Source organism: Pelophylax lessonae (assembly GCF_965119305.1).
Source record: "Pelophylax lessonae genome assembly, chromosome: 2".
NCBI lineage: Eukaryota > Metazoa > Chordata > Amphibia > Anura > Ranidae > Pelophylax > Pelophylax lessonae.
Window position 1 is genome coordinate 452,321,692 of NC_138769.1, and position 19,922 is coordinate 452,341,613.

The 19,922-nt window shown below is 43.6% G+C and overlaps 1 protein-coding gene across 2 annotated transcripts in view; it reads right to left on the minus strand.

Annotated features, from left to right (window-relative positions):
- Positions 1–9,840: 9,840 nt before the first annotated feature.
- The window catches only part of EIF5B (eukaryotic translation initiation factor 5B), a 94,839-nt gene continuing 84,757 nt past the window's right edge, over positions 9,841–19,922 (minus strand). For both annotated transcript variants that reach the window (XM_082244629.1, XM_082244628.1), the window contains 4 exons: positions 17,887–18,051; positions 14,056–14,194; positions 11,043–11,204; positions 9,841–10,636 (listed from right to left, as the gene is read on the minus strand). In XM_082244629.1, coding sequence (XP_082100755.1) covers positions 10,529–10,636; positions 11,043–11,204; positions 14,056–14,194; positions 17,887–18,051 — 574 coding nt within the window. In that variant the 3' untranslated portion in view covers positions 9,841–10,528. The remainder of the gene's footprint in view (positions 10,637–11,042; positions 11,205–14,055; positions 14,195–17,886; positions 18,052–19,922) is intronic.

Here is a 19,922-nt window from a genome sequence, read left to right on the forward strand (position 1 = left end):
TCAAAATCAATCAAAGGTGCTCTGTGCTTTCTTCAATAAAAATTAATACAATACTGTGTTTCATAATGTCCATATATATAAATCCAAACGATAAGGTGCAATACTATTCAATATCTTCAAAAGTGCTCTCATGCAAAGGAAAAATGTTGTGACTTTCTACTTCCACCAGGTGTCACATCTAGGTGCTCTGGACTCTCACCTTAATGAGGTGTATATTGCGCCTATTATCTATCACTTGGTCTCCGATTCGATAGTTGAGGGTTTTTTTTTAAAACCGTTCCGATATCCTGTTATGACCACGGGTGTTTCCTGTCTTGTCCGTGTCTGGGGGGTTATATGCTTTCTAGCGTCCTTGACTTCTTAACGTACCTCGGGCTCAGTAAGCACAAAGGGGCATCATGGTGTAGTATATCAAACCAGTTTATTGTTAAAAAAATAGAGCTGCACTTACATTTAGCAGGTCTTTTGTATGCCAAGATAATACAAATACAGCGTTGGGAGCGCTTCGCTCCGATCTCCAACGTCACTTCCGGTAGTCTGGCGGCTCCTCCTACGCGTTACGTCACATCACGTGACTTCCTCAGCGTTGGGAGCGCTTCGCTCCGATCTCCAACGTCACTTCCGGTAGTCTGGCGGCTCCTCCTACGCGTTACGTCACATCACGTGACTTCCTCAGGGAGACTCCCTGAGGAAGTCACGTGATGTGACGTAACGCGTAGGAGGAGCCGCCAGACTACCGGAAGTGACGTTGGAGATCGGAGCGAAGCGCTCCCAACGCTGTATTTGTATTATCTTGGCATACAAAAGACCTGCTAAATGTAAGTGCAGCTCTATTTTTTTAACAATAAACTGGTTTGATATACTACACCATGATGCCCCTTTGTGCTTACTGAGCCCGAGGTACGTTAAGAAGTCAAGGACGCTAGAAAGCATATAACCCCCCAGACACGGACAAGACAGGAAACACCCGTGGTCATAACAGGATATCGGAACGGTTTTAAAAAAAAACCCTCAACTATCGAATCGGAGACCAAGTGATAGATAATAGGCGCAATATACACCTCATTAAGGTGAGAGTCCAGAGCACCTAGATGTGACACCTGGTGGAAGTAGAAAGTCACAACATTTTTCCTTTGCATGAGAGCACTTTTGAAGATATTGAATAGTATTGCACCTTATCTTGTGCATTTCTAGCATTGCATTAATGTGAACCAGGGCTCAAGGTTACAGCCTGCAGGATCCAATGCTAAAAGGGAGACTTACAGGCCATCTCCACTCCTGTATGCAGACATTTTTGGCCTGCTGGACATAGTGACAGACCTTAAAAAAAAAAAAAAAAAAAAACACAAACACATCTGCCTGGAAAAGGTGCAAAGAATGGTCCTGGAGATGCAGGAGCAAAGTCCCATAAAACAAGAGATCCTCCGAGAGATTCAGGAAGCACCCATTACCCTAAGATACCAGCACAAAAAAATAGATTTTTGAGTTATCGTAAAATTATTTTCTCTGAAGTTCATTGACAGACACAGCTTCATATGTTCTTAGCCATTGGGTTATGTTCCTCCCCTCAGGAATAGGAGACTAGGCAGGAAAAAGCTTTCACCACGCCTATGGGACTGTCCCTGCAGTTATAACCCCACACACTCTGCTACAGCCCTTAGTTTCGCTGCAAGCAGTGTTTAGAAGACAATAACCCCATTTCACTCATGAGAGGGGCGGGTGCTGTGTCTGTCAATGAACTTCAGAGAAAAGTCAAAAATCCAGTTTTCTCCATCATTCATTGAAAGACGCAGCTTCATATCTTCCTAGCCATTGGGACATCCCAAAGCAGTATTGTCATGAAAGGTGGGGAAAAACAACGTAATTCCCCAAAGGCTAAACATAGCCAACAAGGAGCTCAACCAGGATTAACTGGAGCTCACCTTGAAAAAACATACACCCTCAAAAGAGAAAAAAAAAAAAAAAAAGTTCATTTACACAGCAGCCTGCAAAGCCTTGCCAAAAGAGGCATCCGAAGATGCCAACACATCTACTTTGTAGAATTTTGTAAACGTGTGCACAACGACCAATCTGCCGCCTTGCAAACTTGCATCACTGACGCAAGATGGCGAAAAGCATAAGAGGCTCTAGTAGAATGCGCCTTCGCAGGGAAAGAAAGAACTTGACCCATCAGTGAATAAGCCTGAACCACTGTCTGCCTTATCCATCTGGATATGGTCGCAGCAGACGCAGCCAATCCTTTTTGAGGTCCTTCGGTAAGGACAAAATGAGAGTCTAATTTCCTGAAAGATTCAGTAGCCGCCAGGTAAACTAATTGCCCAGACCACATCCAAAAAATGCAAATCAATTTCCTTGGGATGCTTGGGCTTAGGACAGAGTGAAGGCAGCACAATGTCTTCATTTAAATGGAAATCAGAAACCACCTTAGAAAGAAACGACTGATTAGGTCGAAGTACCACTACATCTCTGTGGCCCACCAAATATGGCGAATGGCAAGATGACGCCGCCAGTTCCGACACCCTGCGAACAGAAGTGATAGCCACCAAAAAGGCAACCTTCAGAGATGATGTAAGCAGAGGAATCTCCCTAATGTTCTCAAAAGGAGGTTTTTGAAGAACCGACAATACCAAAATCCGATCCCAAGGAGGTAACGGGGATCGCCTCGGAGGCGCCAGATGACGCACTCCCTAAATAAAAGTATGAATCAGGACATGCGTAGCTAAAGGACGTTGGAAAAACACAGCCAAAGCCGACACTTGGCCTTTGATAGTGCCCAAAGTCAACATCAGGTGTGCCCCACCGGACACACAGGAGGTGCAGGGACCACTCCCCCTGATCCAGCACCTGACGACTCAGGTAATCTGCCTGCCAGTTATCCACTCCTGGGATATGCACGGCGGAAAGGGCTGGAAAAAAAATTTGTAGCCCAATCCAGGATTGCCGCCAAGACACTCTTGGTGCCCCCTTGATGATTGATGTATGCCACGGCCGTGGCATTGTCCAAATGAATCCGAACCGGGCAACCTTGCATACGAGCCGTCCAATTACTCCGGCAAAGCTTTATCGCTCTGAGCTCCAAGATATTTATTGGCAGCTTGGACTCTTCCACCGTCCAGGACCCCTGGGTGCAAGGCTCTACCAGCACTCCTCCCCAGCTGACAGGCTGGCGTCCGTGGTTACTACCGTCCAATACAACTGCAGGAAGGACGTGCTGACGAGTGAAGCCACCACAGAAGAGCAGACTTGGTGTTGCGGCTCAACCGAATCAAAGTATCCAAGGATTTTGGATCCTTGTCCCATTTCAGGAGAATCTCCTTTTGTAAGGGTCTTGTGTGGAACTGAACAAACTGAATCGCCTCAAAGGTTACTACCATCAGACCCAAGGCCCGCATGCAAGTCCGCAGAGAGTACAGTTTGCTAACAACCGGATCACCCCCTTGCAATTTTTGCAACTTGTCCGGGGGAAGAAAAACTCTCGCCAAAGCAGAATACAGAGTCAGGCCCAGATAATCCAGTCTCATTGAAGGTGTCAAGGCAGGTTTCTTGAAACAGGGTTCATACACATTTTAACCAATAAAATTCCATGACTTTTTCATGACTTTTCCATGACTTCACGTAAATATTCATGACCTAAAGTTTCATGAAATGTCTATGTATACACGTTAAATAAGAAGAAAATCCATGTCACACCCAGCATATTTTTACTAAAATAAATGTAAGGTTTAGCACAGTGTAAATATTGGAGCAGTGTGAAAACTATTAATTCCAGCACATTGTATACAGCGGAGCAGTAAGGGGAATATAAGATCCAGCACAGTGTATACAGTGGGGCATAGTAAAAAAAAAAAAAAGCATATGTACAGTAAAAAATAGGTTTTCCAGCACAGTGTATACAGCAGAGCAGTATGGGGAATATAATGTTCAGCAGTGTATATAGTGGAGCAGTGTAGGGAATAGAAGGTCCAGCACAGTGTATATAGTGGAGCACTATCACTGGGGGAGCCAGACTAAGGAGCACGGAGGGGGCTAAAAGAGCACTTAGGGGGGCCAGCAAAGGAAGTTGTATAGGAGGGGGATGGGGCAGCTGCATATAGATGAATTGAACTTTCCATATGCCTAGTAGTGATGGGAAGTTCGACTCTTTGAAGTGAATCGGTTCATTTCGAGTCACTCACTGAAATGAACCGATTCATTGAATCGAATCTTCGGTTCACTTGCTGAGTCTACTGACAAGCAAGTGAACTGAAGCTCCAACTCAACTCTATTCTAATGAGCTGAATCAGAGGAGTGACTCATAGGTTTGGCAGCTCTCTGGGGATGTTTTTTTTTTTATTTAACTCCTTCTTGGCTTCTCAGAGGTGTCTCAAGCCTACGGTATGTCAGACACAATAAACTTTGTCAGATTAGACAGCATTCTCATGTTCAGGACTTCAGGTGACAGCTGTATACATTTAAAGCAGGTTTCTGTGCATGTGAACTGCATTCTGATGGGCAAACTTCACAGTTAACATTGCCAGCTATCAGATCTGTCCGGTTTTACAGATTATGCACAGGAATAACGATCAGATTTTACTACTGTGTGTGGGTACTTCGGCCACAGTAATAAGATTAGACTTTTATTGCTATGCATGCACTGTAAAAACCGGACAGATCTGATAGCTGGCAATGTTAACTGTGAAGTTTGCCCATCAGAATGCAGTTCACATGCACAGAATCTGCTTTTGATTTATACAGCTGTATGTGCTGCTGGTGATGAACGGTTCTTAGTGTACTGTGCTAACAGAGACCGACTCATAGGTTTCCATTCTTTTGATTTAGTAACTGCTGTACTGAACTAATCAGTGAAATGATTCCACTCTTCTCCCTGAACGGTTCAATACAAGCTTGTTTCTGGCCGGATCTTCAGTGTGCTGGCCTGGGAGACGCCGATTGGTTAGAGGGAGGAGCTGAGCTCCTCACTCTAGGATCATATTACCATCAACCCAGAGCAGCTCTCCTTCACTGAATACTGAACTGTTACATACCGACTCGTTCAGGAAGAACCACCGAGTCCTCCAGTTCACTGAAAAGAATCGATTCAAAAGAACGATTCGTTCATGAACCGGACATCACTAATTACTAGTGCAGCTTCTGAGAGGAGGAGTAACAACACTCAGCGACATGAGGAATATGAAAGTTCAATTCCTCTCTATGCAGCTATCCCATCCCACCCCCCTCCTATCCAGCACACGAGACTCCAGTCCTCACTGACATTCCACACGAGACTCCAGTCCTCACTGACATTCTCACTGACCTCCTTCACACAGATGCGGGCGGCCCCGTGGACACCGGCCTGACACCCCCCAGTGCACGCGCCCCCCCTCGCTGGTACGTCCCTGAGAGCGGGACAGTAAATGCTCGATTTCTTCGTTTCAGCGGATCAATCCGCCGCAGCCTGTCACGGTCTATTCATATTGAAGAGACCAGTGATCAGGCTTCAGCTGTGCGCTGCGGCAGATTAATCCGCCTAAACCCGAAACAGAGAAAATAGTCCACTTACTGTCCCCCGCTCCCACAGAATACAGGGGGCCCCAAGACAAAAATAAATAGTTGCACAACACTTTTCCATGACTTTTCCAAAACTTAGTAATTTTACTAATTTTCCAGGACTTTTCCAGGCCTGGAAAGTGTCATGTCAAAATCCCATGACTTTTCCAGGATTTTCATGACCGTACGAACCCTGTTGAAATTGAGATTACAACCAAACTCTTGCGGAGTTTGGACAGTGACAGTCAAGTCGTCCAACAGGGTGAGAGTCTGCCCTCTACCTCGTCCAGGTACCCCAGTACCGAACTCCCCTGTTGGCGCAGTAATGCCAACACCGGAGACAGCACCTTGGTAAAGACCCTGGGGGGCGGGGGCGAGACCAAAGGGTAACGCCGCAAATTAATAATGCTCCTCTCATATAGCGAAGCAGGGAAAACACTGGTGTCCAGCGAAGATAGGAATGTGTAGATATGCATCCTTGATATCTATGGAGGCCAAAAAGTCTCCCTGGTGTAGGGACACCACTACCATGCGAATGGAATCCATTACAAAAGCTCTGTACCCACACAAAAAAGTTCAAAGCCTTAAGGTCCAGGATTGGACGCACTTTGCCTTCCTTCCTGGGCACAGTAAACCGGTTTGAATAAAACCCTTGAAAATGTTCCAATCACCCTTTGTGACAGCAGGTCTTGCACCGTCGCTCGGAGATCCGATAAACAGTCTGGCGATATGCGCAGATTGTACAGGAAGAACCTGTCCGATTTGTCTGCAGATCCGGACTGGCCTGTCTTCGGTTTACCTGACCATGTCTTCTTGGAACTCCAAGAAGACCTGAATGGCTTTCCTTTTTCTTGCGACCCGAAGGTACGAAAAAGCTGCTTATGAGCAGTAAAAGGCCCCTGTCTAGCACGTGGTGCCTTGCCCTTGGAGAATTGAAGAAGAGTACTCTTCCCACCAGTAAGGCATTTTATCAACTCATCCAGGGAGGATCCAAACACTGCCTAACATAGTCTGGTAGCAGTGTGTGTGAGGAAACCCACAAGAGACATTAAAAAAACGTTACCAAACCGATCAGGAGGCTTGCAGGAACGATCTGTACAGCAGAAAGAACGACCTGACGCAGGAAGTGAAAGCACCTGGGTCATGCCTAGAGTGTCTGATGCCTGCTCTATGCTGTCCTGCACTGTGGACCACAAGAAAATTGCCGCCCCATGCATTCCTTTGAGGAAGATTTAGAAAATGGCTGCCCATATATTACGAGGGATTCTGGCATCAATGCAGGGCAAGTCTACAGCAAAATGGCGGCCCTCACGGCACGCCATGCAGTATCCAGGACCCCCCGGGGGGGGGGGGGGTCAGCAAATAAAAGGCATCGGATGGTCCAGGCCCCCCCCCTGCAGAACTGCCACAATATATCAGCCCCCCAAATGTATGGGGGGAGGGACAGCTAAGGGGAGGGGGCTTGGTATACCGGAGAGGCCAGAGGAACCGAGAATGCCTGAGGGTCCAACTATTCCATAGAGGGGGCCCACATCCACCCCGAGACAGCCAGAGAAATGGGGGGACACTTACTCACCATACCACGGAATCAGGTGGGCGCCACTCCAAACAGACCACATCCCACCCAGGATGGGGGTGTGCTAGCCAAGGGGTACGCTGTGACTCGGGGCACTCCAGGTCATTTGCGCCGCCCCAGTGGGATGGTCCACTCGGGGGCTCGTCCCCATCCATTGGGGCTCTGTCGAGGCGAGGCCTAGTGCTGGGCTATAACCTGCTCACGTTTGCTGGCCAGGCTGGGAGACCTTAAGGATCTCGATTATCCAGTCCGAAACCCAGCCAGCTGATGCTTGTAGTTCTCCAGGAACTCTACTTAAAGAATAAAGTACAAAAAAAAGGTTCCAAAAAAATTACAGCTAAGACCGAAGTCCCAGCAAGGAACTAGGTCCTACTCCTAAACTAGGCAGAAACAAACTAAGGGCTATAGCAGAGTGTGTGGGGTTATGCCTGCAGGGACAGTCCAATAGTGTGGTGAAAGCTTTTTCCTGCATAGTGTCCTATTCTTGATGGGTGGAACATAGCCCAATGGCTAAGAAGATATGAAGCTGCATTTGTTAATGAATGATAGAGAAACTGAGGTTTAGCTGAGCTAGGAGGGGATGCCTGCATTTGTTTTCCAGATAGTGTCTATTCACCTGAAGGTGGCAGCATAATCTATGTAGTAATGAATATTAATTCTGAGTCCTGGGATATACAATTCAGTAGTAGGATTTTCATTGTACCAATAAAACCTGGATCTTGGGAGTGCTTTCAGGGACAGAGTTCCCTTCCCTATGTATTCATGATCATGCTCTCAATACCTATAGTTAATTTGTTAAAGTGTTACTAAACCCAGGACCCTGCATAAACTATATCTGGCCTCCCACAGTACACAGAGCATTAAAATGCAATTTTTTTTGTAAATATAAACTGCTAAATACCTTTTCCCATCAGCAGTATATAGCAGTCTTGTGACTTCTATAAGTGTCCAGGTGAGCACTTGTTAAAGCTTGTAGGAGGAGTTTTCATTTTCCTATGAGGCTGCAGGACCCCTAAACCCTCTCTGTCTGGACAGTGCTGATTGGCCCTGTGCTGATCACATGCACCCTCCAAAAAAAAAAAAAACTCTAGCAATACACACCAAACTGAGCATGCGCAGAGTGCCTCCTAGAGCTCTGCTCTATTGGCAGATCTATTGGGGGCATTCAAAGAAGGGGAGGATCAGAAAAGACCGGACCATCAGCCTTTTTACACACTGCAGAGGATTAACCCCTTAGGTTCCACAGGGAGTATACCAAGCATGCTTAACGGCATATACAGACGGACTTTACTGTTGTGGGTTTAGTAACACTTTAATGTCCAATCCTATAGATGGTAGTATAATTGGAAGGTAAAAGACTTCCCATGTCCCTCAATGGACTAGAAAGAAATATTTGCTTTTATATTTACAAATCAGTTCATCTTCAACTGTCTCAATACCTGTTTAGTTGAATACCTGCAGCATTAGAGACATAATGTTCCAAAGCCACTGAATGAAGACCCCCGATACAGACCTGAAACCTTAAAGAGGAAGTAAACCCTCCTCTGCAACTTATACCATTTAGGAGATATTTACTTTGCATGCAGCCAGTGACATCACTGGTGCATGTGCTCTGAAGGAACGGCCGCACATGCCGTTCCTTCAGAGCCTCGTGCGTGCCGTGACCATCGGCTCACGCACAGATGGCCGGATGCTGCAAACTCGGAAGAAGGGCGACCGAACAGGTCACCCATGAGACAGTTGAGCGGTCGGCACTGCAGGGCTTCGTTCTAAGGTAAGTATTTCATAATGAGCTAGTATGCGATGCATACTAGCTCATTATGTCTTTGTCTTTCAGGTGTTCGTTTTTTTTTTTTTTTTTTTTAATTTCTGAGGTTTACAACTTCTTTAAAGCGGAGTTCCGGGCACAGATGTCATTTTTTAATAAACATACCCCCGGGACAGTCAGGGCTAGCACATTCCACAATGGCTAGCCTCTGATCTGTCCCGGTTCGCACTTACCTGCAAGAAGAAATACTTACTTAGAAAATTTCTTCCACAGCGTTTCCATCTCTCTTGTGGGCAGCTGAAGCCGGCGCGGTCCTCTTCTGTGTCTTCTTCCGCCTCTTCTTGTCCCAGAATGCGCCGCACCGGCCCCTCTCGTCACTTCCGGCGCGGCATTCCTCCACAGCTTCTGGGCATGCCCAGAAGCTGTTTAGCAGGGGAATGCGGCGTCGCCCGGAAATGACGAGCGGGGCCGGTGCGGCGCATTGATTCCTGGGAGTTGTGACGTTCAGCTCCCAGGAATCATAGCGAGGCAGGAAGTGACGGGGTGAGCCTCGGCTCCGAGGGAGGAAGTACTCTGAGGTGAGTATCTTCGATCTTCAATTGCAAGGTAAGTATAAAAAAAAAAAAAAAATAACTATCCAATTCCTTTTCAGGTGAGGCATACCTAGCGGAGGGGCACAAAAAAAAAAAAAAAAAATATAGTTTTTGTGCCCGGAACTCCGCTTTAAGAAATGACAGTATGAAAATGTATTGGTGTTATATATATATATATATATATATATATATATATATATATATATATATATATATATACATATACGCAACAATGTGGCCACTTTACAGGGTACTGGGGTGCAGTATTATCTTAGCAGTTAAACACAACTATGTTATAACCTGTCTTATGCCATATTCAGCGCACATACTGTAGTATTGCTTGGAGAAAATGAATGGGCTGTTTTTACTCATTGAAGTTAAATGCACATAAAATAGATTTATTGTTACATGACCAAAAGTAAGCCCCAATGAATGCTGCACATAATGATTAAAATTACATCCAATTATATCAAGACAAATAACATTGTCCATTTACTTTATTTCTGGCTCTGTGTGATGATTACATTGGATCTTTGTGGTCTCAACCAAAATGCTGCCCAAACCACAATTTACATCATAGCTTTACATAAAGCAGAAAGAGAAATTTCATTACGAATATTAAAAAAAAAAAAATCTGTAGGCACAAGGGAACAATGAACACGTACAGTGCCGGGGCAAACAAACTGCATAAATAATGCATTAAATTCATTGTTTTTACATTAAAGTGAACCAGAATTGAACGCAGCAAAGTCAAATGCTGCAGTGCGAATCTTGCAAGTAAAAAAACTGAGCCAATTGTTTAAAACAGAAGCCAGTTATCTGAGTGTTGTGGAAAGATAGTGGGCAGGCACATTGGAACTGTGTGTGGTTGGGGGGGGGGGGGGGGGTGTAAAACTGAGCACTGTCAAACCAGTGTAAATTCTTGGTTTCCCATGGAAAACAATTTAAAACTACTTTTTTTTTCTTCCAAACCACAGGTTCAATCCTTGGTTTCTCCCCTCTTCCATCTTCGTTTCTTTACAAAATGATAACATCAGCTGAAGCAAGTTCCAGCATTTAAAAGCATTATATGATTTCAAACACTTTTTTCAATTCCACTATGAGTTGCCAGTCTGATTTCTGCATTTCATCTCTAAACCAGTTTTTCAAAGCATCAATTGATTGCCGGTTGATCTAAAACAAAAGCAAAACAAGAATTTGAAAAAGACATTGCCTTTATAGTTTAACAGGAATTCATAACCTAAAGTGGAGCTCCACCCAAAAAATGGAAGCTCCGCTTGTTCACACCCTCCACTGCCACATTTGGCACTTTTTTTGGGAGGGGGAGCAGATACCTGTCAAAACCAGATACCCGTTCCCACTTCCGCACAATAATTGTGGCGATTTACGAAATCAGTCAGGAGATATGGCTTCACTCTAACTTTGGTTGAGCCATTGTTGTTCCAGGTCAGTTATACGTAGTACAGAAGCTGGGGACAGTCACTCAATAAACAGCCACTGTACGTCTCTCAATACAGGTAAAGCCTAAATAAGACAACTACAGAAACTTTTTTTATTCCTTAAGTGGCAAATTACTCACCTTGCTTACAAGATGGTCTGTTGCCTCAAAGTGTCGGCCAAACATTTTCGGAGACTCTCCAGGGATCGGCTCTATTTTGATACACACTTCTTGGCCCTTTTTTGCCACATCTACAGATTTGTGGTTGATTTCAATACTAGTTATGATGCCAATGTCTACAAACTGAAAGTACAAGATGCGTCACATACATTTTTCAGAGTACATTAGACTTCTATCACACGAAGGATGTGCTTATGGTGTACAGTCTCCTATTTCTACATGTAAAGGCTATTCAACAATAAAACACCTTTGTTTGGTTCACTAGAAGGTGAAACAGACTTTTTTCTAGGCTTTAATAAATTAGAGCCTCAGAGTGCTATTGAATGGGGATATTGTACAAATTAACTAACAGGTGTGCAATAGTCCATAAATTGAGTAAAGGGTTCATGCAGACAGGGAATCTTTGCATATTCCTCTTCAATGACTTAAAGCGATTGTAAAGTCTCTCTTTTTTTTTCTTAAACAACAAACATATTGTATTTACCTGCTGTGTGCAGTTGGTTTGCACAGAGTGAGCAAGATACTCCTCTTCTCGGGTCTCTCTTCGGTGCTCCTGGCCCCTCCCTCCTGTTGAGCTCCGCCCCCCCCCCCCCCACCCCACAGCAAGCAGCTTGCTATGGGGGCACCCGAGCAAAGTCACAGCTCCCTGTGTCCATTCAGACATGGAGCCGCGACCTGGTCCCGCCCCCCCTCTCCTGATTGGCTGACTGATTGACAGCACCGGGAGCCAATTGCGCCGCGCTGTTGTCTCAGCCAATGAGAAGGGGCATCTGGGGCAGCTGAGACACTCCTGCAAAATCACTGGATAAAGATGGGCTCAGGTAAGTATTAGGGGGGCTGCTGTACACAGAAGGTTTTTTTTATCTTAATGCATAAAATGCAAGATTAAAAAAAAAAAAAAAAAAAAAAAAAAAAAAAAAACCTTCTGCCTTTACAATCCCTTTAACCACTCTGCAACCGCTCACAGTAATACTACTGCGGCAGAGTGGTTCGTTATCGTCCAGTCACGTAGTATTAACGTGACTGGACACTCCCCCTTCTGGGCGGCGCTTGCGCGCCGCCGGAGGCTCGCTCCCGCTGTTTTCATTCACAGCGGGAGTCGGGCCAGGGGAGGAGCAGCGGCGATCGCCGCTGCTCTTACCCGATCGTCGGGGATCGAGTCTGGAGATCCGCCCGCTGTGTGTAAACACAGCGGGCGGATCTCCATAGTGACAGGGAGTGACAGATCGGACTGTTCAGCATAGCTGGACATCCGATCTGTCCATGAATCACTCAGTCACCTCCCCCCCTACACGTCAGTAAGCACCAGGCATACATTAACCCCTCCCTCTCCAATAAAATTAACCCCTTCCCTGCCAGTGTCATTTTTACAGTAACAGTGCATATTTATAGCACTGATTACTGCAGTAATGTCACTGGTACCCCCAAAAGTGTCAAAAATGTCAGTCAGGGGTCCGGTCTGTCCGCCGCAATGTCGCAGTCCCGCAAAAAAAATCGCAGATCGCCGCCATTACGCGTTAAAAAAAAAACACCAAAAATGACAGAAATCTTTCCCTTTGTTAGTAAACGCAATAACTTTTGCGCAAACCAATCAAAATACGCTTATTGCGATTTTTTTTACCAAACATATGTAGCATAAAACAAATTGGCCAAAAATTTTTAAAAAAATTGGTTTTTACATCTTTTTTGGGGGGAATTTCATATAAAAAAATGTTAAAAATATTGTTATTTTTTCAAAATAAACGCTCTTTTTTTGTTTATAGCGCAAAAAGTAAAAATCGCACAGGTGATCAAATACCACCAAAAGAAAGCTCTGTTTGTGGGAAAAAAAGGACGTAAATTTCGTTTGGGTACGGCGTCGCACGACCGCGCAATTGTCAGTTGAAGTCGCACAGCGCCGAATCGCAAAAAGTGGCCTGGACGGAAGACAGCAAAATCCTCCGGTTGTAAAGTGGTTAAGGAATAATTACTCTCTTGTAAAACAAAGATACTAACTATGCTAATACATGCAGTGTTCTGATGCTTTAAATTCAGGTTAGCCACAATATTATGCATTGCTCATGTTCAAAACACAGAATAATTACTACTAAAGTGACTCATGCGCACCACAGATAAATGAAATACATTGCCAACACCAACAAGCTTGTTTTTCCCATGCCTGAAGAAGGGTCCCTGTGCGGTCCAGAAACACTGCTTTTCCATGGCATTATATAAGAATAGAGTCTGTGTGCTGGCAATGTATTCCATCCATGCTGTACACCGAGACCAGTCAGGAGTTGTTTCGGCACCCTTTTAATCACATGGTTGATTCCAGTATGGTGTGCAAAAGGAATATACTATGTCATATGCAACACGAGCACAGGCTGACACAGTAGCTTAGTGGTTAGAACTTCCGCTTGGCAGTACTAGAGTTGTCAGTTGAATCCCAACCACGATACTAACTGCTTGAAGTTTGCATGTTCTGCCTGTGGCTGCGTGGGTTACCGCCAGCTTACCCCCATACCCCAAAGACAGTCTAGTATGGTAATTGGCCCTAGTATGTGTATGTATGAATGCGACTTCGGGACCTTTGATTGTAAGCTCCTTGAGAGTAGGGACTGGTGTGAATGTACAATATAGATGTAAAGCCCTGCGTAAATTGAGAACGCTATATAAATATTTGTAATAAGTAAATAAATCTATCGTTCTTATGTTCTAAATATTTCAATATGCAATTTTTAACTACTACTAAAGGCACTACAGCCTTTACAGTTACAGCAGATTCCCAATTGTTGATTTATGATGTCCCAAATGACTAATATAGGCAGAAGGCATGGTTTGTCTCAAAAAAACATGCTCACTTAAAGACTGCCCCTAATATTTTGCTCAAATGAAATTCAATAAAATGTACGTGATGCAGCCATAAATACATCCGTAGATTTACACAAAAAAAAAAAAAAAATCAATGAAAAGTGACAAAACGGTTGATACTTACACCTTTAGTTGGCACACATATTGGTGTTCCTTGTTTGACTTGTCCAGCTTCTATAATCACTCCCATGACAATGGGATCTCGGGAATTAAAAACAAATTGAGGAAGAATTCTAATTTTACATGGAAACACAGCTATGTGCCTAAAATTAAAGCAAAAAAAGTTTTTGTTTTATATAGTCAAATGCAGAATGAATATATTATATATATATATATATATATATACATATACATATACACACACACACACACACACACACACACACACACACACACAGTGTCTCACAAAAGTAAGAACAACCCTCACATTTTTGTAAATATTTTATATCTTTTCATGTGACAACACTGAAGAAATGACACTTTGCTACAATGTAAAGTAGTGAGTGTACAGCTTGTATAACAGTGTAAATTTGCTGTCCCCTTAAATCAACACACAGCCAATCTCTAAACCGCTGGCAACAAAAGTGAGTACACCCCTAAGTGAAAATGTCTAAATCGGGCCCAATTAGTCATTTTCCCTCCCCGGTGTCATGCGACTCGCCCGTGTTACAAGGTCTCAGGTGTGAATTTGGAGCAGGTGTGTTAAATTTGGTGTTATCACTCTCACTCTTTCATACTGGTCACTGGAAGTTCAACATGGCCCCTTATGGCAAAGAACTGAGGATCTGAAAAAAAAAAAAAACAATTGTTGCTCTACATTAAGATGGCCTAGGATATAAGATCGCCAAGACCCTGAAACCGAGCTACAGCATGGTGGCCAGGACCAAACAGCGGTTAAACAGGACAGATTCCACTCAGAACAGGCCTCGCCATGGTGGACCAAGGAAAATGAGTGCACATGCTCAGCATCATATCCAGAGGTTGTATTTGGGAAATAGAGGTACGACTGCTGCAGAGGTTGAAGGGGAGGGGGGTCAGCCTGTCAGTGCTCAGACCATACGCCGCACACTGTATCAAACTGGTCTGCATGGCTGTCGTCCCAGAAGGAAGCCTCTTCTAAAGATGATGCACAAGAAAGCCTGCAAACAGTTTGCTAAAGAGAAGCAGACTAAGGACATGGATTACTGGAACCATGTCCTGTGTTCTGATGAGACCACGATAAACTTATTTGGATCAGATGATGTCAAGCGTGTGTGGCGGCAACCAGGTGAGGAGTACAAAGACAAATGTGTCTTGCCTACAATCAAGCATGGTGGTGGGAGTGTCATGGTCTGGGGCTGCATAAGGGCTGCCGGTACTGGGGAGCTACAGTTCATTGAGTGAACCATAATTGCCAACATGTACTGTGACATACTGAAGCAGAGCATTATCCCCCCCCCCCTCCCTTCGGAGACTGGGCCACAAGGCAGTATTTCAACATGACAACGACCCCAAACACACCTCCAAGACGACCACTGCCTTGTTAAAGAAGCTGGGAGTAAAGGTGATGGACTGGCCAAGCATGTCTCCAGATATAAAGCCTATTGAGCATCTGTGGTGCATCCTCAAACGGGAGGAGCACATGGTCTAACACCCGCCAGCTCCATGAATTCGTCGTGGAGGAGTGGAAGAGGACTCCAGTGGCAACCTGTGAAGCTCTGGTGAACTCCATGCCCAAGAGTGTTAAGGTAGTCCTGGAAAATAATGGTGGCTACACAAAATATTTGTATAACTAAGGGGCCCTGCGCTTACGGATATTAAAATAAAGTACTGTGCATCAAGCTGCTAGCTGCAGTGAAAAGTGCTGGTGCTCTTTTAAAAATGAGGGATGTGAGTGCAGCGCTGCTTTAAAATTATAAATCTATAAATATATATAAAACATATAGAATTGTGCAATAACTTATTACATCTGTGGTGATCTTCAAAGGAATAATATGAAGTGTACAATCATAAAAATCTAATATTTATACACAATGTGTTCCAAATAAATAAATATATAAATAATTGTCCATAAATAAATCTTTCCAGAATGCTGTGACTTTTTCCGATATTCATAAAGTGCTTGAGTGTTCAAAATGTGCAATAAGCGGGGTTTCCCCCTTAAGATGTCTGCTTACCATCAACTGGATGTAATCAGGCATGGAATAAAGGCTTTACACTCTGTTTTTCAATTGGTGAGTGAGGAATATTAGCTGGAACCTCAAGATTCATCGCCCCCGTATCCTCAAAAAGAGAAGCTTTTCATGGTGAAGTTTGTTTTAAACAACACATTTATTGGGTACATGGCGGGGATTTATACTCACAAACAACAAAATAAAACAAGCAGAGCGCGGCTCGGTGGTGTGCTGCTCCCGCAGCATACGATCCTCCGGCCGGGGATCACGTGGTACTCGCTCTACCTATCGCTAGACGCGTTTCGCTGTGACACAGATGAAGCTGTGTGTCACAGCGAAACGCGTCTAGCGATAGGTAGAGCGAGTACCACGTGATCCCCGGCCGGAGGATCGTATGCTGCGGGAGCAGCACACCACCGAGCCGCTCTCTGCTTGTTTTATTTTGTTGTTTGTGAGTATAAATCCCCGCCATGTACCCAATAAATGTGTTGTTTAAAACAAACTTCACCATGAAAAGCTTCTCTTTTTGAGGATACGGGGGCGATGAATCTTGAGGTTCCAGCTAATATTCCTCACTCACCAATTGAAAAACAGAGTGTAAAGCCTTTATTCCATGCCTGATTACATCCAGTTGATGGTAAGCAGACATCTTAAGGGGGAAACCCCGCTTATTGCACATTTTGAACACTCAAGCACTTTATGAATATCGGAAAAAGTCACAGCATTCTGGAAAGATTTATTTATGGACAATTATTTATATATTTATTTATTTGGAACACATTGTGTATAAATATTAGATTTTTATGATTGTACACTTCATATTATTCCTTTGAAGATCACCACAGATGTAATAAGTTATTGCACAATTCTATATGTTTTATATATATTTATAGATTTATAATTTTAAAGCAGCGCTGCACTCACATCCCTCATACACAAAATATTGACACCCTGGGCCCAATTTGGACATTGTCACTTAGGGGTGTACTAACTTTTGTTGCCAGCAGTTTAGACATTAATGGCTGTGTGTTGAGTTATTTTGAGGGGACAGCAAATTGGCACGGTTATACAAGCTGTATACTCGCTACTTTACATTGTAGCAAAGTGTCATTTCTTCAGTGTTGTCACATGAAAAGATTTAATAAAATATTTACAAAAATGTGGAGGGGTGTACTCACTTTTGTGAGATACTGTACATATACACAAACATAGTATATATTTAGCAAACATATTTAGAAGAAGAAACAAATAAATCAGTATAGATTCCTTGTATAGTTAGAGCGCTTATTTGCCAAGCTAAGCAACCTCTATGTTTATTCCTATAAACATTTATGAAGTCCCATGAGGCCAATTTAAAAAAACTGTAGAAACGCATTTGTTTTGTCCACAGTAATCAGAATAATAAGTAACTTTGCTGCTGCAGCACAGAAAATTTAATTTAGAGACAGATTAGCTGCTTTGAGGCCGCTAGTCTACCTTATTTACATATGCCTGTGTTCTACTGCAATTGAATGCTTAGTACTTGTGTACCTTGGCTGCAAGACTGCACCTCCTGTACATAAGCGGGAAATGTCAGAGCATGTTACAGGAAGAAAATAGTGCAAGCAGGACTGACACAGTGTACTGAAACTTTCATTTGTGTGCAGAAGATGTATGTAATTATGCCTACAGTGCACTAAATGTGCCACATATATACACGCTCATAGAACACAGAATGCAGTGGTGGTAATAGTACAATGAATGTTAGTCCTTAACAGTTGAATCTTTCTAAAGTATGCTTTAACAGCAGACATATCACTCACTTGAACTCTTCCTGCTTCTGTTTCTTGTAATCCTGCCTGTATTTTGTAAAGGCGTCAAACAAGTGGTAGATGATTTCAGCACTAAATATCCGCACACCTAAACTATCCGCCATTTCCTGAGCTTCTCTCTCAATGCGCACATCGAAAGCTAGAATGACAGCATACCTAAAGAAAAAAGGAGATATTAACATGTGTCAAGTGTAAACTGCCAGCCAACTACAGAATGTTCTTTGAGACACACACTATATATATATATATATATATATATATATATATATATATATATATATACATACATACATACATATACACACACATATATATATATATATATACACATACACACATACATACACACACACTAGGGATCGACCGTCGTTGCCGATATTTTGGCCATTGCATAATTGCATCGGTCGATATGGTCCGATATTTTGAACATTTAAAGTTTTGCAAAACACACACAATTTCCGACACAAATCTGTTACTGAACATGTTCATGTTTGTTTATTAATATTTTAGGTGGGTGGCTGGCAACCTGTGGTGGGTGGCTGGCATGCTGTGGTGGGTGGGTGTCTGGCTGGTACAGGCCCAGGGCCTGTGCCTGGCTAGCTGGTACAGGCAGGGCCTGTGGCTGGCTGGCTGGTACAGGCCTGTGGGTGTGTGGGTGGCTGGCTGGCACCAGGCAGCTGTATTAAACACACTGTGCTCTGTGTACACAGCACTGTACACTCACTCTCCCGAGACTCCCTGACTCCAGACGAGGCTGAGGGAGGCAGCCTAAGAAGGCAGAAGCTTTTCCAGTGCACAGCGCAACATACGCAATGACGTCACGACAATATCTGCAATATCGGTAACCTCCAGGGCCGATTCCAATATATCGGGGAAAGTGCATATCGGCCCTCGATATATCAGCCTTGCCGATAATCAGTCGATTCCTAATATACACACATACACACACACACATATACACACATACATACGCACATTTGGAAGTTAGTGTAACATATATGGCCATAATCCATAATGTATACAAGTAAAAAGAATGGGAAAAAGGATATCGGACTGTACAGGCCAGAAAAAGGAGCATACATCCAATTAGTAAAAATGTTATGTTTAATAAATGTCAAACATTCAAAATCAGACAACGGTGCCAACGCATCCATTTATACCTTTTTTTTTTTTTTTTTTAAGTACAAATGGATGCATTGACACCTTTGTCTGATTTTTAATGTTTGATATTTAATAAACATAACATTTTTACTAATTGGATGTATGCTCTTTTTTCTGGCCTGTACAGTCCGATATCCTTTTTCTGTTTTTTTTTTTTTTATTTATATATATACACACACGTGAAAAAGGAAATGACTTGTATTTTTAATAATAATGTTTTTCTTTTATAAAGTCAGACCTTTCCCATAGATATGCACTGAAAGAAAATAGCAGTGAGGTAAATTTCATTGCATATCACTGTTAAAAAAAAAATAGTCTGCATTCGGCTGCACATGTAAGGCCTCTTTCACATGAGCATACTTAAGTGCACGCCCGTGGGAAGGACTGTTTGCGCCCACATAGAATGCACAGGTATTCTGAGCAACTTTGTGCAGGCATTCATGTTAACTGGGACACAGCAGCTGCTCCCACTGTGTGGGTGTGTGTCCCCAAAGGCACACTGTCTGCATGCGGGGACACACACACTGGCACCCACGTCACACTGGGAGCAGTGGCTGTATCCATGCAGCAATTGACATGAATAAGACTTCCAGCAAGCGGATGCACAGAACACCTGTGCAGGCAGACACCGGTATAAATGTGGTCAATAATCAGGGCAGGGTTAGTAAAGGTAGCAGGCAGAGATAACACTACACTGGTGTGGCAAAGATCAGGAATACGGTTGCAGGCTACACTGATCTGGTGACACCAGTGACTAGTGTGTTAGCAATCAGAGACACTATTGCTGGCTTACACTGATGTGGTGACACTGCGGCTTGTGTGGTGGTGACAAAGAACAATGTTGCTGCCATGCACTGGTCTGGTGT